The sequence below is a fragment of the Bos mutus genome, chromosome 15, assembly GCF_027580195.1.
Source record: "Bos mutus isolate GX-2022 chromosome 15, NWIPB_WYAK_1.1, whole genome shotgun sequence".
Classification (NCBI taxonomy): Eukaryota; Metazoa; Chordata; class Mammalia; order Artiodactyla; family Bovidae; genus Bos; species Bos mutus.
Genome location: NC_091631.1, coordinates 30685666 through 30711623, shown reverse-complemented (window position 1 = coordinate 30711623; position 25958 = coordinate 30685666). Strand labels below are relative to the sequence as shown.

The 25958-nt window shown below is 52.0% G+C and overlaps 2 protein-coding genes across 2 annotated transcripts in view; one reads left to right on the top strand and one right to left on the bottom strand.

The window, feature by feature from the left end:
* The first annotated feature begins 249 nt into the window (after nt 1-249).
* ART5 (ADP-ribosyltransferase 5) lies at nt 250-3730 on the top strand. Its single transcript, XM_070383809.1, is given in 5 exon segments — nt 250-736; nt 1858-2581; nt 3314-3346; nt 3437-3460; nt 3463-3730. Coding segments are annotated over 5 exon segments (945 nt in total). The 5' UTR covers nt 250-652; the 3' UTR covers nt 3543-3730.
* Nucleotides 3731-4407: 677 nt separating this feature from the next.
* Nucleotides 4408-25958, bottom strand: part of XNDC1N (XRCC1 N-terminal domain containing 1, N-terminal like) — a 38009-nt gene continuing 16458 nt past the window's right edge. Inside the window, exons 8-23 of the mRNA XM_005908731.2 lie at nt 24836-24908; nt 23478-23605; nt 22650-22758; nt 21684-21729; nt 18621-19340; nt 16794-17006; nt 15571-15735; nt 14271-14445; nt 11013-11213; nt 10763-10925; nt 9444-9536; nt 8217-8409; nt 7525-7652; nt 7325-7403; nt 5694-5823; nt 4408-4799 (exon numbers count right to left, since the gene is read on the bottom strand). Of these exons, the coding sequence (XP_005908793.1) occupies nt 4408-4799; nt 5694-5823; nt 7325-7403; nt 7525-7652; nt 8217-8409; nt 9444-9536; nt 10763-10925; nt 11013-11213; nt 14271-14445; nt 15571-15735; nt 16794-17006; nt 18621-19340; nt 21684-21729; nt 22650-22758; nt 23478-23605; nt 24836-24908 (3008 nt within the window). The remainder of the gene's footprint in view (nt 4800-5693; nt 5824-7324; nt 7404-7524; nt 7653-8216; nt 8410-9443; nt 9537-10762; nt 10926-11012; nt 11214-14270; nt 14446-15570; nt 15736-16793; nt 17007-18620; nt 19341-21683; nt 21730-22649; nt 22759-23477; nt 23606-24835; nt 24909-25958) is intronic.

Genomic DNA, 25958 nt, shown 5'->3' with positions numbered 1-25958 from the left:
GGCCGGCCATAGCGGTGAGGGCCCTCCCGAGGGAGAGACCACGTCTCAAAATTCCCTTTCTCTAGCTCTGGTCTTGCTAGAAGACAAAGAAGTTCCTCGAGAAAGACCGCGCAGTCACTGGGAAGGGGAGTTACAGCCCTCAGTCCCGCTTCCCCTACTCCGGTGTCTGTTGTTGTGGAAGAGAGGTGTCGGGTTACCGCCACCGGTGCTATACTTAGCCGCCGACTTTGTTGTTCTGCGGGACTCTGGGGACAGGGGACATCGTAGCGCCCGCATAGACTTCAGCCCCCGCTGCCCGGAAACTTAAGTGCTTTTTCCCGCTCTGGGTCTTCGCCACCTCCAGGTGGGTCCTTGACTCCCATCTTCTCTTTCCAAGTAGAACCAAATTACCCATCCGCCTATATCACCCCCGGGGCAAAAGGTGCTGAGCACTCCGGCAGCCGGGAGGAGGGGAGCAAAGACTGACGTTGTGCTGGGGTGAAGGCGGTGGATGCTAAAACCCAAGCCCCGCCCACTCACTTAGACCCGCCCTTGGCTCCGCCCAGGCCCTGCCGGGCCAAATTTCTGTCCCCCAGCCCATCGAAGCCAAGCCTGGACCATCGCTGGTCCCACCCTCAGCTGGATCTCATTCTCCAAGTGTCTCTGAGGAATAATGTTGGCAGCTCTGCTGATCGCCCTCAGCTGCCTTAGCCTCCACACCCTCGGCAGCAGTGTCCGCCCGTCTGTCCCCTGGCAGGTAACGGGGGCAGGGGAGGGGGGAACTATATGCTGCCACGTAAGGAACACTTGGGGGGAACCCATTGCCTGACTCCTCAAAGATCCCTCCCAGGGATGCTTCTCTAGGATGTCATCCTCTGAACCCTCTTCCTCTCAGGATCACTGCAGGGAGCCCCAAGTTCCCATTCCATCTCCCAGAACCCCACCTCCACCCACTGGTCCTCCTGTGACCCTCTTGCCTTCATACCCGCCTCCCTCGGGACAGCCTCCAGCTTCCTCCTCTCACTTCCCATCTCCCACCCCGGGGCCCAGCCTGCACACTCTCCTTAGGGTCACCTGTGTACAACCCTCCTGCAGCCCCTCCCAGACCAGGGCTTGACCTCCTCCCCACTCCCACCCAGGTTGGAGGATGCAGGCTTCTAGAGCAGGAGAGGACTGAGTCTCAAAGCTGACAGGGATCTGGTGTGGTGTCTACACACCTGTGTGGGAGAGGGAAAGAGTCAGAGGCTGGGCATGGGGTCAGGTGATTGGAGATTGTATATTTGTTTGTTATCTGCACAGTGAGTCTCAGAGCCAGAAAGGTGCTTGGAGGTCGTCCAGCCCCACGTCCCCACCACACGCAGGACCCTCTCTAACGATAGATGACTCCTCTTAGTTAGTACACAGTGAGGATCTATACGCAGTCCTGACAATAACCCTGAGGTTGGAAGTATCCTCAGTGTATAGGGGGAGAACCTGAGCCCAGAAAAGTTGAGATTTGCCCAAGATCTCACAAGCAGTAAGTGGTGAATTCAGGAATTAACCCATATTTGACTGACTCCAGTGCCTGTTATTTAAATTTTGGAGCTCTTGCCAAATTTCACACTCTATTTTGGGCATAGAAGTGAGATTTGGGGGCATTTGGGGGGGGTGGGAGTTTTTTTTGGTCCCACAGTGCAGCCAATCTTAGTTCCCTGACCAGGGATTGAACCTTTGCCTCCTGCATAGAGAGCTCAGAGTTTTAAGCACTAGACTGCCAAGGAAGTCCCAGACTGAGATTCTGTGCTTCTAAACTGATCTTCCACCAGGACCTCTGTCCAGTACCCTGAACTTATGTGTTTTCCTGTGTGGCTCCTCTCTTCCTTTTCTCCATTACCGCAGAATATCTCCATCCAAAACCTGAGCCTGGCTCCAGACACATTTGATGATGCCTATGTGGGCTGCTCGGAGGAGATGGAGGAGAAAGCAGTGCTTCTGTTAGAGAAGGAGATGGCTGACCATGCCCTGCTGCGAGAGTCCTGGGAGACAGCCCAGAAGGCCTGGGAACAAAAACGTCCAGGGCTCACTCTGCCTCCTGGCTTCAGAAGCCAGCACGGAATTGCCATCATGGTCTACACCAACTCATCCAACACTTTGTACCGGGAGCTGAACCAGGCTGTGCGGACTGGCGGTGGCTCCTGGGAGTCCTACATGAATCACTTCCCTTTCAAGGCTCTGCATTTCTACCTGACCCGGGCCCTGCAGCTGCTGCGGGGTGGTGGGGGCTGCAGCAGGGAACCTGAGCAGGTGGTGTTCCGTGGTGTGGGCACCATTCGCTTTGAACCTAAGAGTGTGGGGGACTCTATCCGCTTGGGCCAGTTTACCTCCAGTTCCCTGGATGAGACAGTGGCCCGCGGATTTGGTAATGCCACCTTCTTCTCTCTAAGGACTTGCTTTGGGGCCCCCATCCAGGCCCTGTCTGTCTTTCCTAAAGAGCGTGAGGTGCTGATCCCCCCGCATGAAGTCTTCGTGGTGACGAGTTTCTTTAAGGATGGAAACAACAGCCTGGTGACTCTCTCGAGCAGTGATCAGATGTGCAGCCACTTTAACTGCGCCTATCTGGGTGGTGAGCCATGCATGAGGGAAACAGGACTGCCAGGAGGTCCCCAGTTGATTTCAGTCCCCAGGGCCTTCAAGAGACCCACGTGATTAATGAGGACGCTGAAGGCCAGAAGCTAGTTGGAGATATTTTTCTCTGTGACTCAGGTTCTGCCAGCTCAGAGGTAGTCAGATAAGTGTTTTCTGCACATGTGATATTCTCAGATGATTCTCTAAACGTTCTCAAAATTTTCCTTCTGCTGCTGCTGCTGCTGCTAAGTCGCTTCAGTCGTGTCCGACTCTGTGCGACCCCATAGACGGCAGCCCACCAGGCTCCCCCGTCCCTGGGATTTTCCAGGCAAGAGTACTGGTGTGGGTTGCCATTGCCTTCTCCGTTCCTTCTGCTACACAGTCTAATAGACCAAAAGAACCTGGTTAAGGAGGGCAATAAGCAGAGGAAAGTGGCAGGAGCGCTGCTTCAGATCCCAGGAGGAGGTGGGCGTAGTGGGTTGATGGGACGCACATGTGCTATTCCCCAGTGCTGAGGCAGGACAGAGTGACTGGGCCAGGGTGGGGCGGGATGGAAAGGCAAACGGGGAAGATTTCTTGCAGAAGGAGGAGGAAGGGAAGTCAGAGTGTGTTTGGGAGAAGGGAAAGGTGGATTGTGATGAGGAGTGGCCTTGCCAGGGCCTGATGGGAAGGGAAGTTTGCGGTGTGAGGGTCTGTCTACCTGGAGGCCTCACTGTGGTGTCTTTTGCAGAGAAGAAGAGGCCGAGCTGTGAGTTTGTGCCAAGTGAGTCACCCTCGGGTCCCTCCCTCTGCTGTTTGACTCCCCACTGGCCCTGCTGACCATTCACTGCCTTTTCTTTTCTTTTCTCTCTAGCAGGCGGGCAGGCAGACTCACTCTCCAGGGGGCCTTTTCTCTGCTCTCCTGGAAGACCCTGCTCTTGGCCTCTTGGGGGTTCCAGCTCTTAGGAGCTGGGCTCTGAACGTTCAATGCCTGCCACTTAGGAGTCCTGGGAACATGTGACCTCCAGATGAAGAAGGGAGGCTTCGACGAGCCTGGAGAAGCAACAAGATGGTTTCAGACCCAGACCTAGCAGGCATGTCTTCAACCAGGATGTCGGGGGATCTGAGGCCATGGTAGGGTGGAGGGAGCCCGGCTCTGTGGTGGGGACTCCTGGGAACAAGCAAGGACAGTGCTGTGATGGCTACTCCATTAAACAGTGCTGCAGTATGGTGACATCAAATTTCATGACTGCTTTGTTTCATGAGACTGGACTCTCTGCCCTGCTTTGGTTTTATGGGACTCAGGGACTCAAATGAATGACTTCTTGATCACTTTTAGACATGGTCCAGGTGCAGACCCTTGTCACACACCATAGCCTGCAACCCCAGATGCTTTAATAGACCTAGAGGTTCCTCACAACAGCCCGGAAGGCAGGAAGGGGGACAGATGGCTTCCTCGGCTGTTTGTCTGACAAGGAATGCAGATCCAAGGAAGGAAGCAACTTGCTGAAGGTCCGAGAGGTTGTTTTCAAACCAGGACCCCTGCCACCCAGCCTCAGTTCCATCAAAAGTCTGAAGGAGCTCAAAGTAGGATCCTAAGCCCAAGATATCAGTTCCCCAGAGCAAGCCATTTCTCTGTGTTCTGGCTCCCATCAGGGTTCATTTCGGCGTTGGTGATTTAAAAACATCAGAGATTCTCACATCCTCTGGAGACATCTGAGCTCCAGAGCAGAGGCTTTATTGAGGCAAGGAAAGCAGCGGGGGCTCCCATGATGTGACCCCTGCCCTCAGCTATCTAGGCTGCTCTAGTCAGCAACAGAAGGGAAGTGACCCCCTCCCCCAGCATCAGGTCCCCTCCTTGGCTCCCAGGTCTGCCTCCTGGGGCAGGTCCCCAGCCCCCTCTGATTCTTGCTCCCTGTGCACTAACACGTGAGCTGGGGAGGAGGGGCCAGATTCCCCAGAGGCTGGAGCCTGAGCCCCTCCAGCATCCGGAAGCCCTGTTTCTGATGACTCCTGGGTCCCCACTGTCGCTGGCACTGTCAGCTCTGGGGTCTCAGGGATGGGGGGCCCCAGGTTCTGGAAGCTGTTGCGCACTCGGGTGATGTAGCGACTGAGGACGCTGGCTCCTCCGGGCGGCCGGCGTGGCCCTGCCTCCACCACAGCCCGCTGCACACATGCTACCTCACTCTGCAGTCGAGACACCGTCTTGGTGAGCTCTGTCAGTCTGTTGCCCAGGTCTGGGGGTGGGAGTAGAGATGGGGGCGTCTCTCAGAAGGTGAGTCTGCCCCGCTCCATTTCTACCCTCAACAGGGGAGGGCATGCTGGAGCATCCTGCAGCAGGAGAACTGGAGGAAGTGAGGGACTGGCACTGGGTTGTGGGCCAGGTGAGCAGGCTGCGTCAGTGGTGGATGAATCAGCAGAGCTGGGATGGTGATGGGATTAGAAGATAGCAAAATGAAGGTCTTATGGACCAGAGAAGGGTCAGGAGTCATAGGGATGAGAATTGTCTATGGGTAGATATATGTATATCTGCCCAGTTCTCCTCTTCCCCATTTACATCTGTCCTGCTCACACCCACCCTCAGGGCCAAGTGCAGACCCAACCCTCTCTCTCTCTCCAGCTTCTGGTACTCTAGCCTTCTGCCTTCCCATGAGCCTCTCAAAATGATAGGCTCTTCCTCTCCTTTGAGCTCCCACTGCAATTTGTTTCTCTTTTTTAAAGCACTTCCTGACTAGGGAGATGGTTTCTCTTCCTCACCAAACTGAAAGCTTCCCATGTGTCCCTGCTGGGAATAAGAGGGCATAGCAATGAACTCTGATTGAATGAATGAATGAATGATGAATAAAGTGAAAGAGTGAATGCATAAGGGAACGGTTGAGAGAATAAATGAACACATAAATGAAGGTAGGAATGAAGGGATAAATGAAGGGAGTGGGATAAATGTCTGAATGGGGGGTGGGGCCGGGGGATATTGAGTGCAAGGGCACATACTCTCTCTGTAAGTTGTGGCTTCTGAGGGTGGGTCAGAGGGGGCCACAGAGAGAACTGCAGGCTGGACAAGGGGTGTGAGGCTGGGTGTTCCAGATGAGCAAGGGACAGGAATGGGAAAGGCTGGGAAGTGAGCAACTAACCTTTCCGACGAGTCTCCTCAAACTCCCGCTGGGCAGTCTCTATGTAGCGTTGCACCAGGGCCTTGATGACCCGAAGCCGGTAGGATCCACGCTCTCCCTCCCCTGGCCCTGCCCCTGCCCCAGGATTGGCCTGGGATGGGAAGACAGGAGGGTAAGAGGGATTCCTCACTGCAACCTGCCCCAGGCAATGAAGGATGGAGGCACAGTCTGTGCAGAGTTGTCTGTCCCTGAAGGCCGCACATCCAGACCTTCGTGCAGGTCTGGCAGGTAGTCTGGATGGAGGCCACACATTGTGGGATGGCTGAGTGCAGGGAACCAGGGACGGAGGTGGGTGATGGTTAGGAGAGGAAGAGGAGGAAGAGGGGAGTGGGCAAGGAGAAATGCTGAGCAGGACAGAGTGGAGCTCTCTTGTGCCACCAATCCATCCTTGGTTTTCTTGAGCTGAGTCAGGGCAGGTTAACCTTGTCCTTCCGATTCCTCAGAGGGGAGACTAGAGGATATGGGGATGCATGTGCACAGACTAGCTCATGCAAAGAAAATGGAAACCATCGTGTAAGAGTGATTGGTTCTGGGTCCAGTTTCAGACCTCAGGACAGAACCAGGAAGGCAAGTCAGGCCTTTGGGGCAGATAATAGAGAGAGGGAGCAGAGGTGAAGATGGCAAAGTGCTGGGCTTGGAAAACAGGCTGAAATCTCAGCTTGGTCACTTTGCCTCTGTGAGCCTTGAGCCAAGCTGCTCAGCTTCTTCAGGCTGAATGTCTCCAGACTGAATATGGAGATGGTGGGTTTCCCTGATGGTCCAGTGGTTAAGAACCTGCCTTACAATGCAGGGGATGCTGGTACGATCCCTGGCCAGGAAAGATCATACATGCCATTTCTTTCTGCTGCTCTAGACTGTCGGCACTTCAAGGGTCCACCATTCTGCATATCTTTGTTTCCAGCATAGGTGTGCTTAGGTAAGTATTTATTAAACAAAGTATTGACCAATCAGATAAAGGGAAGGCCTGCCTCATCAGGGGATCCAGGAGCCTCTGAGCCTCAGCGCTGGCCTATGGCTTCACAGAGCTGACCTTAGAGAGACCTTGCCTTAGAGAGACCCTCAGGTAACATGTTTTAAGGGGAAAAGATGGGACCCCCTACAATAATGCTATCTGAATTAGGTGGGGTCCCATGCCAAGCCAGACTGAGTTAGGGAGCAGAGAAGCAGAGGTAAGTTAATCCCCTGGAGGCCTGCCCTCCTCTCTCAGGCCTCAGTCACCTTCGAATTTCCCAGTGTGTGGGGCACTCTTCCCTTAGCTTCTAAATGTTTTATTGTGGAAAACATTCAATAGGTTCTTGGCTCGGTTTAGGGCAAAAAGTTTTGCCTGGAGCTTACGGGGTATTGGTGGCTTGCGAGGAGGGTGGCATGGACTTTATTTTAAACTGGATGATATAGGATTGGAGATTTAGGGCATGGCCAGAGCCAGGTAGAGGGAAAGGCCACAGGAGAGAGTAGGAACTGGGAGCAGACTTTCTGCAAACATACCTGGGAAGTCAGATGAGCCAGGGGTGTTCAGACAAATGGATGGTACAGAGAGTGCAGCTAAAAGCCTGATGTGAGGAAGACTCACAACAAGCACATGAGATACTCACAAAGGTGGGGATTGGGGGATAGTTTGGCTTCTTGGTTTTGCAGCAGAGGTGGCAACAGCAAATGAAGCGGAAAACTCTCCTGAGACATTGAGATGGTGGGAAGGGGTTAGTCAGGGGAAAGGGTCCAGGGAGATGGGGCAGGAGCGGGGTGGGAGTGCTGAGTGCTGGGGGCTTGGGAATGAGGGCTCTGAGGTCCTCACCTGAGCAGGTAGAAGATGGCCTTGGGGGAGGGCAGGATATTGAAGGGCACGGGCAATGTCAGGCCCTCTCGGAAGTAGGACAGGTAGAGTTTTGAGCGAGCAAACTTCCACTCCACGTCAGCAGCGTCCTGAGGGCCAGGAAGCGGGGGCTCAGCAAGGACCACTTTGGTGCCTAGCCCTCCTGCCCACTCAGTCTGCCCCATTTCCCCCAATCCTCTGGTCTCTTATCTCCTGTGTGCCCATCACTTTCTTCTCCCCATTCTTGTCTCCATCCTCACCTATCATCCACATCTCCCCTGTTGGTACCCCCCTTCCCACTTTCTCCCCATCATCTTGCCTCCTTCTGACATTCAATTCCTGCCAGCCTGTTCTCCAGCCCACAAACCCTAACTCAGCCATCTCCTTCCCTCTCACTTCTCATGTTTACACCTACTTTTCCACAACACACACTTTCTCCCAGCCCTAATGTGGAATGAGCACTAGACTTGTGTCTGATAAAAACAATAACATCAAGACCCTCAATCTACAGACGAGGAAATTGAGGGCTTGAGAGGAAAACTTGTCCCCAGTCTCAAAACAAGGCAGCAGTGGCGACAGAGCAGGAACCCAAATCTCCTGACTCCTTGCACCCTATTCCTTTCCTTCCCTTTCCCTCTTCTTCCCTCTGCCCGAGCTGCCCTCAGTTCACATACCTCAATCTTCTGGAATGAGTTGGTGATCATGGCAATGAGCATGTTGAGCAGCACAATCACCATGACGATGGTAAAGATGCCATAGAGGGCCCGGCCCACGAATTCCGGCACCAGAAACTGAGGCATGTCCACCACACTGTGCTCCTCCATGCCAAACATCGTCCAAAACAGAAACTGGAAGGTCTCATTGAAACTGGCACAGTGGGCCAAAGAGTAGGATGTGAGGGGTGGGAGATGAGCCTGGGGGCCACCCAGACTCACTCCTCCTCACCCTGGGGACCCAGCCAAGGGCGCTCTGCTTCCATGAAGCCCTTTGGACTGCTTGCTGTTTCTGAGCCAGAATTTAGTGAGCACACAGCAGTACCAGGAACAGGCGCTAAGGATGCAGCCATGAACAAGACAAGCAGAGTCCCTGTCTTCAGGGACTTTATGTTCTGGGTGGAGATGGGGGTAAGATGGACACTTAACTCTACCTCTTCCATCCTCCACACTGCCATTCAGTGTGTTCTTTCTCAATGCTGAGCTGATGAGCTGGACTTCTGTTTGTCAAACTTTAAATGCTCCTAACTACTCTCGGTCCAGATGCCTATCTGAGGTTTTTAGCAAAAATACTTTTACTTAGCTGTCACCCATCAAAGAGCAGGAGGGCTCAGCCTATTCATGCCAGTGTGGAGTGACTGATTCCTCCAGGGTCCTTGAAGGAGGCTGGAAGGAGTAGTTTCTGTCCCTAGCACTAAGATTCATGCTTTAAACCATGTCAGCAGAGTTTTTCAACATCCAGAAGCCAGAACATGAACAAGGATTCTTGGGGAAAAGGGTTGGTCTAAATAAAGCCTCCATTTACTTTGAGAAAGCTTTGACAAACATCCACAGATTCAACCACAAGTCCTTCAGCATCATTAATAAAACCATCATGTAGTTGCACTCATGAATTCATGATTGAATGATTGCTTGGGAAGCCACTTGGAGCTCTCTGGCCTGGGAAAGGCAGGGTAAGACAGGTTGGGTAAGTTTGGTTAAGGCAGGTTTCTTGGCAGGCCCTTCAAGAGTTCCATGACCTGGCCCCTCTACCCTCTCCTGCCTCCTCTCTCAAAATCCCCTCCATGTGCCAGCCATGGAGGAAGTCTTGCTAGTCTCCAAACATACCCCCTTGCTTTGGTACATGTGCCCCTTTTGCCCAGAATGCCCAGACTCCCACCTTCCTGGCCCGCCTCCACCCCGGCGTACTTGCCCAGCCGCTCGGTCTCCTGGTAAGGCACGTAGATGTTGTTGAGGCCGCAGAGGAAGGCGGTCAGGATGATCATGAGGATGAACATGAACCTGGCAGGAGGCGGGATGGGGAAGGGTCAGAGCAGGGCTGTACCCTGGGAGAAGGCAGGCTCTAGGAAGAGGGATGGGGGTGATGGCTCCTAGGCTCAGCCTCTAATTGACAAGCATTCAGTCTGGTTATTATTAAGAAGAGAGAAATTAGTTAGGGGGTGGGAAATGAGAAGGGATTGAAAGGGTGTTGAAGCAGAAAGTCTCCATCCAGAATAAAGGGTTCTGGGTTGAAACAGTCAAAGTTGAGGATGGTCCAGGCTCCCAGGGAGGGACTGAGATGCTGAGATGTGGTACAGGGATAGGGGAGAGTCACAGAGTCCTACTGGACAGGATTTCTCACCAGCAGAGTTAAAGCCGTGTGTGAGTTGAGTTGCCTTGTTGCAGGGAGGGATGGAAGCTGAGCTGAGCTGAAGACGTTCACAGATATAACCAAGGTTTTTTCCCACCAAGGGCACCCACTCCCATCCTACCTCAGGCAGAGCATTTCCAAGGAAGCAGGCATTAACTATGGGCTCTGACTAGGGCGAAAGGCCAGGTAGGCTGTAAATGATTAGATGATAATTATCAAGAAGACCAGATAATTCCATGAGTTCCAAGAGCAGTTGTACAGGGGAACCATCCAAAGGGACCTCTGAGTCCAGTGTCTCACCTCAAAAATGGGAAAATGGAGCCCCAGGTTGGCCATGGAGACAGCAACAGAACTGGCATGCCAACCAAGGGCTTTTTCTGCATTCGGTGGTTCTTGATCTTTGGAGTCATAGGTCTCTTTGAGAATTAGATGAAAGTTATAGATCCTCTCCGGCTTCCCACTTGGCTCTTGTGGTAAAGAGCCTGCTTGCCAATGCAGACTTAAGAGACACAGGTTCAATCCCTGGGTTGGGAAGATCTCTTGGAGAAGGACATGGCAACCCACTCCAGTATTCTTGCCTGGAGAACCCCATGGACAGAGGAGCCTGGTGGGCTACGGTCCATAGAGCGGCAAAGAGTTGGACAGCTGAAGCAACTTAGCATGCATGCAGCACGTATAGACCCTCTCTGCAGAGAAATGTATCTTGACATTTACATTCCCCAATTTTCCTATAGTTCCAGGGTTTCCAAGGTCTTTGGAGCCTGTACAAGGAAACCAGGTTAAGAACCCCTGTGCTAACTAGAGCTGGGGAACTTCAGAAGGAGGTCAGATGGGGTCCATCGGAGGGGAGGATGCTCGGAGCAAAGGTGGTACGCACCGGATCATGTCGTCAATCATCCTGCCCATGGAAATCTGCAGGGTGCCCAGCGACTCGTGGGCCGGCAGGATGGAGGCCAGGCGGGTGAAGCTGAGCATGCTGGTGACAGCGAAGAGCACCTCAGCCAGGAACTGGGGGTCCTCCGTGCGCCACTCACTCCGCTCTGTGCCAGGGGGGATGGGGGGCTGAGGTTGAGAGCCAAGGAAGAGAGGGGGCGGGGGAATTCAGGGCTGCGCTGAGGGGCACTTACCAGCCGAGGTGAAGTAGTGGCAGGCAGCCCCATCAGGGGCATCCCGGCAGTGCTTGTGTGCAAGCCCTGCCAGGAGGAGGCGCAGCGTGAAGGCCGCCAGGTACAGGGAGAGGATGACCATATCCAGGAAGTTCCACCAGTCCAGGAGGTAACTGCGCAGGCCCTCGATCCACACTTCCTTACACTCAAACCACAGGAAGCCTGAAGGAGGCGGCAGGGCGTCAGCACTGGGTGAGGCACCCCCTACATCCAGGTCAGAGCTGGGTGTGTGGGTGTGGGTGGGCGGGGGAACCTCTCCACCGAGTGAGGGGAACTAAAATATCCCAGGCTTGAAGGTGATAAAATGTAGGCATTTAGTCTGCTTCAATGTCATAAAGATCTTACATGGAAATAAAAAGGACTCCTGGTTGATGCAGACTCAGTGGCCGTGGGGCCAGTTTCAGTGATCTGATCACCTGATAAACTCAGAAAGTAACACCTGGAGAGGCTGGTTATTGGGAGGGGATGATCTAAATCTGGGTCTCCCTGCCCTCCACCAAATACACACTGGACAAATATTTAGAGAATATTGATTTGAAGGGGCTCCAAATTATCAACCTGCTCATGATCAGCCCAGGGCCCAAGGCCAGGCCTGGGGAGGGAGGGTCTTGGGAGCTGGACCCCATTAGCCAGGTGACCCTGCCATGTCGTGCCCTTCTCTGCTCCCTGGATACAAGCACATGCTTTTTCACTCATGGTTCTGTCCACACCTAGAAAGCCCTTCCACACCCTTTAGAAGGTGGGCTCACCTTTGTACCCCAGGACAAGTCTCACCTCCTCTCTGAAGCCTTCTCTAACCGGGGCAGTGAGTTTCACAGCTCTTTTAAGACCTCTGTGATACCGTCTCCATGGAGCACTGCAAGGTATCTCTTCCTGGGTCTGTCCCCCTCCCCTCCCTGAACTTGGAACCCCTCAAGGGCACGGACTGTGGTCGATTCACCTCCTTGTCCACAGTGCCCAGAACAAGGCCCAGCAATCACTACTGAATAAACACTGATTAAGCTCCTATCATGTGCCAGTGGGATCCTGTGGTGAAGAAGACATACAGGCCTCCCCGGGCTCATAATCTAGTGAGGGAGGTGGGCAAGTAGCCAAGTTGTTACAGCTCAGAGTGGTCAGTGCTAAGGTGAAGGAGAACAGGGGAACAGAGGCTGTCTTTGGAGTATCCAGGAACTGATCCTCACCTTGATTTGGGAACCAGGGAAAGCTTCACTTCCCACAGAGTGATGTTTGAGCTGAGACTGGATGGAGGAGTGGAAGCTGGGGCAGCATGGAAGGGGAGGGGGTTGTGGGGAAAGAGAACTCGCTTGGGCCTGGAGACAAGCAGGGCGTGGTGGGAACTGAGTCCGTTTCCATGGCAGCAGAGCACCAAGAAGGTGGGATGGATGCTCAGTGATGTATGCTGAATGGGTGGATGGAATCCTATTTATTTAAAATATCTTTATTTGGCTGCGCAGGGTCGTACTTGCAGCATGCCAGATATTCAATCTTTGTTGAGCATGTGGGATCTGTAACTGTGGCATGCAGAATCTTTTTTAAATGTGGTGTGTGGGATGTAGTTCCCTAACCAGGGATTGAACCCAGGCCCCCTGCATTGAGAGTGTGGAGTCTTAACCACCGGATCACAAGAGAAATTCCTGGATAGAATCCTAATTAATTTATCCATGTGTTCTCAGGGCTTTGCTCACAATAGACCAGCAGCAGGTGTTCACTACATGAAGAAATGAGGAATGTTGTTTCTTAAAACTTCTTCCCCTGCAGGCAGGAACTATACTGGTTTCACTTCCACCCAATACAGGTCAATAATGATTGGTAAACAGTTGGATGGGACACTTTTCCTCTTGGATCACTCTTATTTTCTTCTCCAGAGTTCTTGGCCAAATTTCCTTTCGTGCCTCACTGACTGATTTGTTACTGGGTAGAGGAGCAGACTTAGTCTACTGGTGGTTTGGGAGTTGCCAACTAAGCTAGAGGTAAGTCAAGAGAAGATAGACGAGGAAGGTGCCCAACCTAGCTGCTGAGCTGACTAACCAAATGCTCGGCAGAGCTCTAGGGATTCTTGTCAACTGCATTTGCTGAACTGTTTGAGAAAATGCAATTTTGCTATAGAAGGAAAGAACACCAATAGAATGGATGAAACTTCTGCCTTAAGCATATGTAAGTTAGTTATCCAGGTGACACGTTGGACAAATAAAGCAAGTAGAACACATGTTGGGCTTCCCAAGTGGTACAGTGGCCAAGAAACTGCCGGCCAATGTAGGAGACGCAAGAGACGCAGGTTCAATCCCTGGGCCAGGAATATCCCTTGGGGTAGGAAATGGCAACTCCCTTCAGTATTCTTGCCTGGAAAATTCCATGGACAGAGGAGCCTGGTGGGCTATAGTCCATGGGGTCACAATGAGTGAGACATGACTGAGTGACTGAGTGCGTACACACACACACACACAAAGCACACGTGTGTGTGAACACATGTAGAATATTCAGGGTCGACACTCAATATTAGTGACACACTGAATATGCACAAGACAAATGAGGCCCTTAGGATTCATCTGACTTAAATTAGCTCCCCACTGGTAATATCTAGTGGCCTCACAAGTCCTCTGCAACAAAATTGCAAAGAAAAGTCATAGCTGCTCACCAGGATGATTAGTAAGCTACAGCTGTACATACATGCCCCTGTGTTTCTCCTACAGATCAACTGCTGGGCCCAGGCAGCTTCTGGCTACTGTATCCTCTGCTCAAACCTCACCTCTGGTCCTTAAAACAGCACCATCGTAAGTACACCATTTGTATGTACTTATGTAATAAACTGTACGATTCAAGCATCTTAATTTGGTCTATGAGTCTTTCTGCTCCATGACCTTTGGGATAGATTGCCTGGTGGTGTACTTGCTGGCTACCTTTAGGCCAAGGTGATCTGCCACCTGACACCATGGACCAGTGTCTTATTTGTGAGAGGATATGAATATCCAGAGTGGGTAGCGACTAATGCCAGGGTAGGGGAAGAATGGGGTCCATACTCAGGGATCTATCACAGGGTGAGATCCCCTGATTAGAGGTGAAGGGGAAACCCATGGTGAACTAGAGCCCTGAGAGGTCTGGTTGCATATTCAGGGAGCATCTATAGGGGCCACCCCATATAGGGGTGCTCACTGTGAAGAAAAGTGAGGGGGTCCCCAGGAGGGAGTCTACCACAAATAAAAGGCCCCACCCATGTACCTGCAACCCAAACCATGTGTAGTGAAGTCTCCCAGACACTCTGGCTGCGGCCTCGGAAGGTACTCAGCTGTGTCTCCATGACCAGGGACTCTCCCAGCAGGAAGATGAGGAACCACAGATAGGAGGCCGAGTGCAGCAGGAACTTCAGTACCGGGATCTTCAGCAGGCGGCCAAGCTGCGGGGAAGGAAGGAGAGCAGGCTTCTCAGAGTCCTGCTCACACCTCTCCCCTCCCAGGAGAACTTCGGGGATGCTCAGCCCCCACGTGTCTCCTCCTTTCACTCACTCACTTATTCAGACGTTTATCAAGAATGTACTGTATATTAGGCTTTCCCCTTTCATATTGATGTTTTCCTTCACAACTGTAGGAGGTGGGTATCATTATTTCCATTTTTAAGCTAGGAACTGAGGATCACAGAAGTAAAACTTTCCCTAGGGGGCTCCCCCAGACTCTTCGATCACAACCATGTTAAAAAGTAAGTTTATCATCTTTGGATCTCAAACGTCTTCCTCTTCTTTCTGTGTCCCCATCTTAGAAAACATCCCGAACACCCAGACCAGGAAGCTTGAAGGCATCCCTGAATCCTTTTCCTTTCTTTCACACACTCTGACAGTCTCTCGGACTCCCACCCCTCCCCCAATTCATCCTTCACACCCCTGGGAGAGAGAGCTCTCTAAAGCACAAAACTAATAGAATCTCTCACCTCATTACAATCCTCCAGTGGCTCCCAACATTGCATAAGGTTCTGTGGAACCCGGGCCCCTGCTCGCTTCCCACCATTCGCTAATTGCTATCTGCACTTAGGCTTTAGCTGCACAGAATTCCTTTCAGTCTCTCTAATGCTTTGCATTCTCCCTCCCTGGGATGTTGGATGGATGCCCTTTTCCTGCCTCCTGGAGCACTGCTTACCCTATTCCTCACCTGGTTTACAGGGTCTTGATCTTTTTTATGTCCGCAGTGCCAGGCATGATGTCTGGCTCATAGTAGGGAATAGAAATATCTGAGTCCTAAAGAGCTCCCAAAGAATTTGAGGTTGGGGTAGGGGTCTCATTAGGAGAGACTGCATATAAGACTCAGGCTTTGGAGGCAGAGAGACCTCAGTTTCAATCCCAACTCTGCTATTTCCTGCGGACAAAAGAGAATTTCTGTTCCCTATGTCTTCACTGTAAAATCCAGGTGCAATGCCTACCTTCCAGAACCACCTCAAACTACCTAAAAGGAACATTAAGGGCCCAGCTCAGGGCTTGGCATAAAACAAGTGCTCAATAAATGACAATTATCATTATTTCTATTCTTAGTACCCGGGACTTGGGCGCCAGCCAGTACCCAAGGCAGAGGAAGGGCATGGTGAGGAAGATGAGGAAGGCGATGAAGAGCTTCCAGATGGTGGTGCTCCCACGCCAGCCAGCCAGGTTCCCACACCAGATGGAGGACAGGACTTGCTGGCAGATGGGATGTGCTACAAACTAAACAGATAAGGGTGTGAGCAGAGGGAGTGACCACTGGCCAGGGAGGAAGAAGAGGAGTCAGTCAGGTATAGAAAGTGAACCACGTTTCTTTTCTCCCCAGGCCAGCCAGCTAAGAAGAGAGGCAACACACTTACCAAGTGATCTTGGGCAGACCCCACCCCTCTTTGGGACTTAGTTTCCTAGTCTATGAAGGAGAAACTGAGCTCAAAGAATTTTCTGGACTCTCCAGATCCCACATTGTTGAATCTAAGCCAGGCAGTGGTGGGTGCAACTGGATACGGGTCCCAGAACCCTGAGGGTTCTTTGTCTTCTTAGCGATGTGGGGCACCAGGCAGCATGGTCTTGAGGTAGGGAGGAGCAGGGAAGGTGGAATTTGCTGACTTGGGCAGTCATTGGAAAGGAAGGTTTCTAATTAAGCTCCTGGTGGGCTAGGATATCTGAGGGTGGGTGAGAGGGAGGAGTAAGAGGCAGGGGGAGGCTAGAAAGGGAACATGTCTTTGGCTTAGGGGTAGGCATCTAATGAGATGGGGAATAAAGGAATCACTTGATATTTCAGCCCTGAGAGATCTAGTCTAATCTTGCTGGATAGAGGGAGATATTGAAGTATAACCACAGAAAAAGACCAGACCAAACCTACTCAGCAGGCCAACAGGTAAAGCTCAGAAGTCTGGTCTGGTTGGGTCATGGGACTTCCAAGGCTGGGCAGAGGTTAGGGACTTAGACTGACGATAAGAAGGGAGGGTGGGAGACCCATAGGATCAAGGGCCTGGAGAGAAGGGTGCTCAGAATCAAGAGCTAAGAGGGGTCCTGGGACTTCCCCAGTGGCCCAGTAGCTAAGACTCTGTACTCCCAATGCAGGTGACCTGGGTTTGATCCCTGGATGGGGAATTAGATCCCATGTGCCACAACTAAATCCCGGCACAAAGACATAAATATGAATATTAAAAAAAAAATGAGGGGGTCCTGAGGGCAGGGAAATGACTTGCTTAGTGTTGGATAGGGGCCATCTAGAGGGGGCAGGGCAGGGCTGGGGAGGCAGGCAGGGCCCAGCTGACCCGCTTCTGGTTGTAGTTGACGGCCAGTCGCAGCCTCGCCAGGTTGGGGATGCCTTCCTCAAAGGCCTGGCCCAGACCCTCGGCCTCGGGCTCAGTCTCGCTGTCCTCGCCCAGGTCATTGAGCACCGCGGTGACCTCACTCTGGTTCCGGCACATGCCCAGCAGTTCAAAGCCGTAGTCCTGGCTCAGCGACTCCAGGGCAATGTACTCGGGCTGTAGGAAGAAAGTCCAGGTGTGCTGGCCATCCTGTGGGCCCAGCCAGTTGGGTCAGCCCACCCTCCCGACACTGGGCCTGGGCCACTCTGTCCTGCCCTCAGCCGCCACTTCCCCACAGCTGATGTCACCCTAAACCATCTATTCCTTTCTTCTTTGCCACCCCACCTGTCCTCCTGGCTATAACGAGGCACCTGCTGTGTCAACATTGCTTCTCTGGTACCACATCTATCTCATCACTGAGTCATTTCAACACAGACGGCCCCATTCCCATCACCTCTGCTCCCCCGCCTTGTCCTTTCCTTTCCCTCTGCCTGTTTAGATTTTGCTCCTACTCTTCATGCCTTCTTGGGTTCTTTTACTTTTGCTACCTTATATGAAAACACATGCTGGCAGTTTTGGGAGCTGCAGAGTGGGCAGCTCTTGCCTCCACTTTCCCCTGCCTAGCTTCGGTCTTACTTGGGGCCCTAACACCAGAGAGAATCCGGGCTAGGATTCAGGAGGCCCAGCACGGTCCCTCAGGTGGCAGCACCCTGGGTTAGGCATGTCCCCTTTCCAAGCCTCTGTCCCTTGCCGAGAAGCAGGGGATGGTCATTCCTGTGTCTCCTTCTGTGGGCTGCTGTGTGGGTGGAGGGAAAGGCCCTGGGAGAGGGCTGCTCTTCCTGCTACCTGGAAGTGGGGGTCCTCATTCTCTGATCCTTTGACTCCAGAGAAGCAGCACGCTCCTCCCCCGGCTCAGCTGGCACAGGTCACATCCAGCCTTAGGCCTCTGTTTTAATATCCCTGTCTGTTTCCTCACCTAATGGTAGTTGTCACCATGGGGATCAAGTTGGGCTGGCACCGAGAGGATGTCAGTGGATAAGTGATGAATGGAACTAGACTGTGAATTCAAGGCCCCTGATCAGTCCTGGCCTCCAGGCCTTCCCTTCAGGCGTTCTGTCCACACAGAGCCTCTGCTCTCATCCCGTGTCACCTTTTGCTAGCTGAGAGTCTTTGCTTGCCCTGAACCCCTACATCAAATGTCCTCCCTACTCCTCTTGTGTTAAACCACCTGGTCGTGTAGCCAAGGTTAATCCCACTTCCTCTAAGGAGTCTGCCCTGCACACAACAGCTGTAGCCTCCTGACCTATTTTCTGGCCCTTGGAAGCCCTGTAGCACCATCCACAGAGGCCCCAAATGAAGCTGAGCCTCTGGGGAGTCTGGTCCACCTCACTCTGCCCTCTTCCACCTTGATGTGATCATGAGCTCAAGGCCCCAACACAGGATGCTCTAGGTGGGACCACACAGTAGGCATTCAGAAAGGACAGGTTCTACTGAATGTCATCTCTAAGTCTGTCCAGCTGTTTTTCTATCTGTGTTCTCCCTCCTCCATCAGACAGACCCAGGACACCCCTAGGGTGGGGTATGTGTTGCCCCCTGGAGTGACAGCTGTCTGCTATTAGAATGAATCCCCTTCAGGGCAGGATTCTGGCACTCTCCATCAGAACGGAGGTTTCCTGAGAACATCTTTTTGTTTTTTCTCTCTTCCCAGAACACCCACTAGAGGCCCGATCATGCCCCGGTGGACGGACAGATACAGGGCACTGAGGGCAGGAGGAGGGAGCAGAAACCAACCTTAAACTCAGGCTCCTTGCGGGCAAGGTGCCGGAGCTCGCGGCTGAGCTGGAAGGCAGCAAGCATGGCGTCCTCGCTGGCCAGCGAGAGATGGGCGCGGCTGGCGATGCCCCGGTAGGTGTTGATGCGAGACAGGGAGAACTTGAGCAGGTCGTAGCGGCGCGCGTTGCTGCACTCAAGGCAGGCGCAGGAGACGGGGTGCGGCCGTGCGATGGTGTGACCCTGGCCCATGAGCAGCTGGGCGATCTCATACAGGTCCTTCTGGCAGGCCAGGGTGAGGGGCGTGACCCCAGGGGCGAAGCGGGAGCCATCGATCGACGAGTCAAAGAAAGCCAGTGAGGAAGACCTGGTGTCCACCTTGCGGCCCTTCTCGCGTTCCAGCCGGGCCAGCAGGTGACGCACCACTGCGGGTTGGTTTGTGTCCACAGCCACCAGCAGGGCCTCATGGATCTGGCGGAAGTCGAACTTGACGTTGGCCAGCAGCACATCAGTGATGGCCTCGTGGCCCAGGCGGATGGCCAGATTGAGGGCCTCCCTCCAGGAGCGGTCCTCGGCCTCCTCCACATTCCGGGGGGGCCCGCCTGGCCCGCCGCCCGGGGCCTCGACCCCCACCTCCAGCAGCTGCTGCACCAGGCCTGTATGTCCCTCCTGGATGGCACCCAGCAGCGGAGCGGGGAACTTCAGCTTTCTGTTCACGATCTCTGTCCAGTTAGGCTGAGGCTGGATGAAGGAGCAGACAGGGTGGGACCTCGAGTCCCCAACCTTCTTTGCTGGGGGCCTCCCTCACCCTTCCATTTTCAAGCCCTTAACCCTCTGTACCCAGCCACCATTATAGTCTTCCTGGTGGCCCAGACGGTAAAGAGTCTGCCTGCAATGTGGGAGACCTGAGTTCGGTCCCTGGGTGGGGAAGATCCCCTGGAGAAGGAAATGGTAACCCACTCTAGCCTGGAGAATCCCATGGACGGAGGAGCCCGGGGGACTACAGTATGGGGTCACAAAGAGTTGGACATGACTGAGCAACTTCACTTTGACTTTCATCTCAAACACAAGTTTCTTTTTGTTTTAATGTACATTTAATGTTTGGGCTTTCCAGGTGGTGCTAGTGGTCAAGAACCCGTCTGCCAACACAGGAGACAGAAGAGACGTGGGTTCCATCCCTGGGTCAGGAAGATCCTCTGGAGAAGGACATCGCAACCCACTCCAGTATTCTTGCCTGGAGAGTCCCATGGACATGGGAGCCTGGTGGGCTACAGTTCATAGGGTCGCAAAGAGTTGGACATGACTGAAGGGACTTAGCATATAGTATTTAAGTATAGGTAGTTTTTTAAACCCTCAGAAGTATGTAACCCATTCAATTCTTAAATAACCCTATAAGGCAGGAGCTATCACTTCATCCTGTCCCCACTTTAACAGAAGAGGAAACCAAGGTAGACTTGCCAAGCCACTTAGACAGGGTGGTCACCCAGGCAGTTTGGTTGAGAAGCTGGTGTTCCTAGCTATTCTTTCGTGGTACCTCTCAACTCAAAAATTAGTAGTAGTAGGTAGCTTTTGGATTTTTGGAATCTCTACTTCAAAACCTCCCAAATGTGGTAGGTAGGTAAACACTTTCCCTCCTTTAAGAGGGAAAATAACGATGCTACCACTTTTATCTGTTTTACTCTGAAACTAAATTCTACATTAATGACATATACTCTAGTATGTATAGTTTATATGTGATCATCTTGTATGATGACAATATGAATGTCCTCCTCTGCCCAGTTATATCTGTGTAGGGAATACACTTCATGTCCATATTTTCCAGGAATTAATTGTTTTAGAAATACCCTTTCATACCATAACAGCTTCTTGTATATTTTTGTTAAGCTGTTAGTCAACAATATCCCATTGACTGGTATGAAATGCTGATAATATTTAGAAAATTGGTCTTGGTTGAAAAACGCATTTTTTTTTTTTTTAAAGTTTAGTGGCTTAAAACCACACACATTTATTCTCTTACAGTTCACGCAGTCAGAACTAGATCATATCATGAGGCTAAAGTCAAGGTGCTAGCGGGGCAGGGTGGCTCCAGGGCAGAGTCCTTTTCCAACGCGACTGCCTGGCAGCTACGTTCCAGTTACATCCCTTGCATTCCTTAGTTTATGGCCACTTCAGCTTTAAAAGCCAGTGGCATACTCTCACGTCTCCTGAAGATACAAAGATTAAAAACATGTTCTTAGTCGCTATTTTATTGTGTGGATTCTCAGGTTAGAAGAGTTCTTCACACTCTTCATCCAAGGTACTCATTCAGTTCTAACGGGGGGCCCCTCCCTCAGCACGACTCCCACCTCACAGGAAACCACGCACAGTGGGGCCGATGTGGGCAGCCTGGGCAGGAGCATACTGAAGCAGGACAGGGTTGCACTGGGAGTGGAACCCCCGGGCGGGCACACAGATCTCTCCAGGATCTGCTCCCATCTTGTTGATATCCTCTTCCAGCTGCTCCTCCCTGGCGAAGTCCCAGAGCTTCCGAAGGACAGGTCCAGACACGTCCACGCAGGAGGGTCTTTAAACTGGGTTTTTCCCAAGCCCCTGAGTGCTGACCAAGCCTCACGGCAGGATCCCACCAGGCTCTCCTCCACCAACTCGCCAGCTCTGCCCTCTCCTGCTCTGGGCAGCACTCCCTCCAACCCCCTGGTGCTGCCTTGCCCCTCTTTCCCACCAGCCCAGCCCTTCCTCAGCGCTCTTCTTTCTGTGCCCAGGTTTGGGCCTCTAGCCGCTCTCCTCCCACCCGCAGGGTGGTGTCCCCCACATGCCTGGCAGCTATGTTGTTCCCGCCACTCCTCTGAGTCGGTCTATTGTTTTAATCACAGCCAGAAACGGGACAAGGATAGGGGAAGGCAGGGAGCAGAGGCCTCTTACCGTGAGGGGGTCCATGGCTGCACCCACCTATGCTGGTGGGGATGGCAGGAGAGAACTCCGGCTCCTCTGTCTGCTCCCCTAGCTGTGCCCAGCTTTCTCTTTCCTACCCCTTCCAAACCCTGCCCTCCCTCTGCCAGGCTCAGCTGCTCCCCTTCTGCCCTGTACCCTGGAGACCAGGGGAACTGGTGTTAGTGCCACACAACGAAACCTTCTGGGAAAGGAGAGAGGACACAGATGCTCAAAAAAGGTAGGAATGTATTTTAGAAAACCACAGGTGGAAGGGACCTTAGTGACCTTCTGGTCCAGCTGCCCCAATGTGCTGATGTGGCCTGGGATTCGCCCAGGGTTCCACAGCCAGCCACTCCTTAGTGTTTAGTCTGTCTGATTCCCGTAAAACAGGAGGATGGGATTTTTTTTTTTCTCTATTACTGAGGGTTAACTCTGGACCCAAGATAAATAATTTGCTTAAAGACACACAGCAACACTGTTACCTGATCATCCTAGGGAGGAAAGTCCCAAAGGATACTGAGAGTACAGTTCATGGGGCGCTGAAGGTCATGCTCATACTCAAAAATCACTCTCACTTTTCCCAGGACACCACAGGATCTTATCTGTGGGGGAGTGCTTTTCTTTACACTGGACCTCAATTTTCCTCTCAAGAAAATGGGCACAAGGATACACACCACTCACTGAGGGGAAGATGTTCTGGATTGTGTCCTGAAGCCCTTGAGAACTCACCAACTCTATCCCAGAAGTCCCAAAGAAGAGACACATGGAGCTGTCCTTGGGAGAGTAGGATGCCATGGTGACAGAAGCCTTGACAACTGGGAGTGGGGAGCAGGCTGGGCCCAGAGGTGCCCTCAGGCAGAGAGTCCTAAGGGAATGAGTGCGGGGAGGACAGAGGGCGGCCTGGCCTCGTCAGCCCCTCCCAGCTGTCAAGAGAGCCCCTCGTCCGTTTCTGTCACAGAGGGCAGAGGGGGGCCAAGGCCACAGGACTTCATGGCTCAGGCCTGAAGGACCTCCCCGCACGTGCTGGCATGTTCTTCTATTTCTCCTGCCGAGAATGGCAACTCGCAGATAGGACACTGGACCCAGGAAATGGGTGGCGAGCTCTCCGGAGAAGAAACCCACAGTACGTGCGGAGACGAAGATGGTGACGAGGCGGGAGAGGCTGGGGGAGGCGGGGAGGCCCCTCCACAAGTAGCAGCATGCTGGGGAAGCAGGTCAACGCTGAAGGAGCCTGAGGGGGAGAGGAAAGAAGGAGGTAAGAACCCTGGGCCCACTCCCGGGCGGGAGGTCACCCCACGCAGCCTGAAGGGAACCTCTGCTGGCAAAATGCAGCTGTTTTCACAAGAAAATTTTACTAGGGTTGAATATTTGACACCTGATGACATCCAGGCACAAGTCCACCAAACATTTTTTGAGTAAGTCCTATGTGCCTGACACTGTGTGAGGTGCTGAGGGATGTAAGCCCAGGCCTGTCCTCATGGACTATGGCATCTAGGGGTAAGGATAACTTGTGACCACAAATAACTGTCACAAACCACAGGGGGAGAAGTGCTACGCCCAGGAGAATCAGAGAATGCAGCAGGAGCTCAGTGGGAGAGAATATCTGAGGTCAGAGAAGACCTGGCAAATAAGAACCACCTGAACAGAGCCTTAAGGGGAAGCAGAATTTGGTCATGGAGAAGAAGTTTTGAACGAAATTCTAGGTCCTCGTTGATAGTGTTATAGTTTGCTTTGTTTCACGTTTCTCCCAAGGACAGAGCTGAGGTCCCTTCCTCAGCTTGGTGAACACAACGTGAGGAGGTGCTCAATACAGCCTTGTATGTAACTGCAGATGACAGAGGCCAGGGGCCCTGGTTCACCTGGTTCCTGGCAGCACTCCCAGATCTCCTATTCCTCCCTCAAGGGACGCCTAGTACCACCCCCAACCACCCCTGTGCCCAAGTAGCTCACCTGCACAAATGGGGCACCACCCACTCTCCTGGACTCTGCTGCTTCGGGCCAGGGGCCGCAGGTGTTCTCTCTGGCCTGCCTTTGCTAGCCCCCGCTGGTTTGGCCGAGAGTTTGAGTTGGATACAGGCCTGTGAGAAAGAATGGTTAAAGACCAGCTGTTAGCAAGAGGTCCTTGGGACTGAAGGAGCCTCAAACCAGGGTGAAAGGGTGCAGACGCGCTGCTGTGGAGCCAGAAGCCCTGGGCTGGGGTCCTGGTTTGCTCACTTGACATATCAGACTTGAGGGAAGTCATTTAATCTTTGAATATCTGAGAACAGAGCTTCTATCACTGCCTTCAGGTTTATTATTATTATTTTTTTACAGACATAATACACACCTCATATAATTCACTCTTTTAGAAATATTATTCAGTGGTTTTAGGATAGTCACGAGGTCATGTAACCATTACAGCTTACTCCAGAATACTTTTATCACCCCCCAAAAGAAACCCTGAGCCCATTCGTAGTCACTCCGTATTCCTCTGTTCCCACACACTCTGACATATTTTTTGTCCATTTAAAAAATGAGGTTATATTATTGAATTGTATGGATTCCTTACAACTTTTGAACTGTGGTGTTGGAGAAGACTCTTTTGAGAATCCCTTGGACTGCAAGGAGATCAAACCAGTCAATCCTAAAGGAAATCACCCCTGAATATTCACTGGAAGGGTTGATGCTGAAGCTGAAGCTCCAGTACTCTGGTCACCTGATGTGAAGAACTGACTCACTGGAAAAGACCCTAATGCTGGGAAAGACTGAAGGCAGGAGGAGAAGGGGACAACAGAGGATGAGACGGTTGGATGGCATCACCGACTCAATGGATACAAGGTTGAGCAAGCTCCGGGAGTTGGTGATGGACAGGGAAGCCTGGCAGTCCATGGGGTCACAAAGAGTCAGACACAACTGAACCACTGAACTTAACTGAACTGAAGGGTTCCTTTATATTTCTAGATAAAAACCCCTTACTGAATACACGATAAGCAAATATTTCCCCCCTTTTTCTGAGGGCTGTCTTTTAATTTTCTTGACGGTGTCCTTTGAAGCAGAAAACAACTTAAATCTTAAAGCCCATGAGATATAGTGCACTTGTTTTCATTTCTGGTTCGCTTCCAGGGCCACCTCCTTGTCTAGCTCCACGCCTGACACCATGCAGACAAGGACATCTTTTCTCTTGCTACCTTCCAAGTCCAGACCATGAGAGCAAGACCAGACACCAGGGTGCTCTCTAGCATAACTGAAACATGAGTGGGGGGTGGACAGGTGCAGAAGGACAGTAGGTTTGGGGAGGTGATTTGGGGCTTTCAGGTTGACCTACTTACCTGCGGGCTCCCACTTTCCTCCTCTTCGCCCTGCCCATGTCCTTCTCTGTGTTTTGCTCCTCTGTTCTGGGCTCTGTATTAGAAACACTCATTAAATCTATCTCATTAATAAAAGGCCCTTCACATACAAAATTCCTTATTTTGAGAATATTCTATCCCCCTTCCCTGGTCAATTCCTTCTTACTTTTCAAGTCTTAGATGAAATGCTAATTGCTGTGAGGCAGGATTCTCTCGTCTAAATCTGGTCATCCTATTATGCTTTGCCTTTGAAGTGCTTATCACACTTTTAAGTTTTAGATTTCCTTGTGTGACATGGATGCGTATCTCTCCATCAGGGTAGAAGCACTGCTATTTTATTTATTGTGGTGTTCCTGGCACCTAGCCCAGAGCCTTGCACATAGAGATGTGCAACTAACATCTGTCAAATGAACAGTAACAAAAGCTAGCAACAACGATTTGTTTAGTTATTCAGAACTTACGGAGCACCACATACAGCATTTACTATATATAATATTTTAAAGTTTTTATTTATTTTTATTTTCGGCTGTGCTGGGTCTTTGTTGCCTCGTGTGCTCCTTTCCTAGTTGTGGTGAGTGAGGTCTACTTGTCACTGTGATGCGAGGGCTTCTCATAGCCGTCACTTCTCTTGTTGCAGAGCACAACTCCAGGCATGCAGGCTCAGTAGTTGTGATGCATGGGCTTAGTTGCCTTGCTGCACGTGGAATCTTCCCTGACCAGGGATCAAACCGGTGTCCCTGCATTGACAGGTGGATTCGTAACCAGTGGACCACCAGGGAAGTCCAGCATTTACTATATTTTAAGTGTTTTCATAGCTCTAACACCCAGTCTGTAGGGTGCCCCCCAAAGATGAGTTCCTTCACCATTCTCTCTATTTTAAAATGATAACATACATCCTTCCTTATGTGGTAGGCAGCTTCTAGAATGACTCCCACTGGTTCCTGCTTCCTGATATACATGCCTCCCCTTAAGTGTGGGAAGGACTTAGGAATTTGCTTCTAATGAATAGAATATGGTTAGGAATTACCGTGGAGAAGGCAATGGCAACCCACTCCAGTACTCTTGCCTGGAAAATCCCATGGACGGAGGAGCCTGGTAGGCTGCA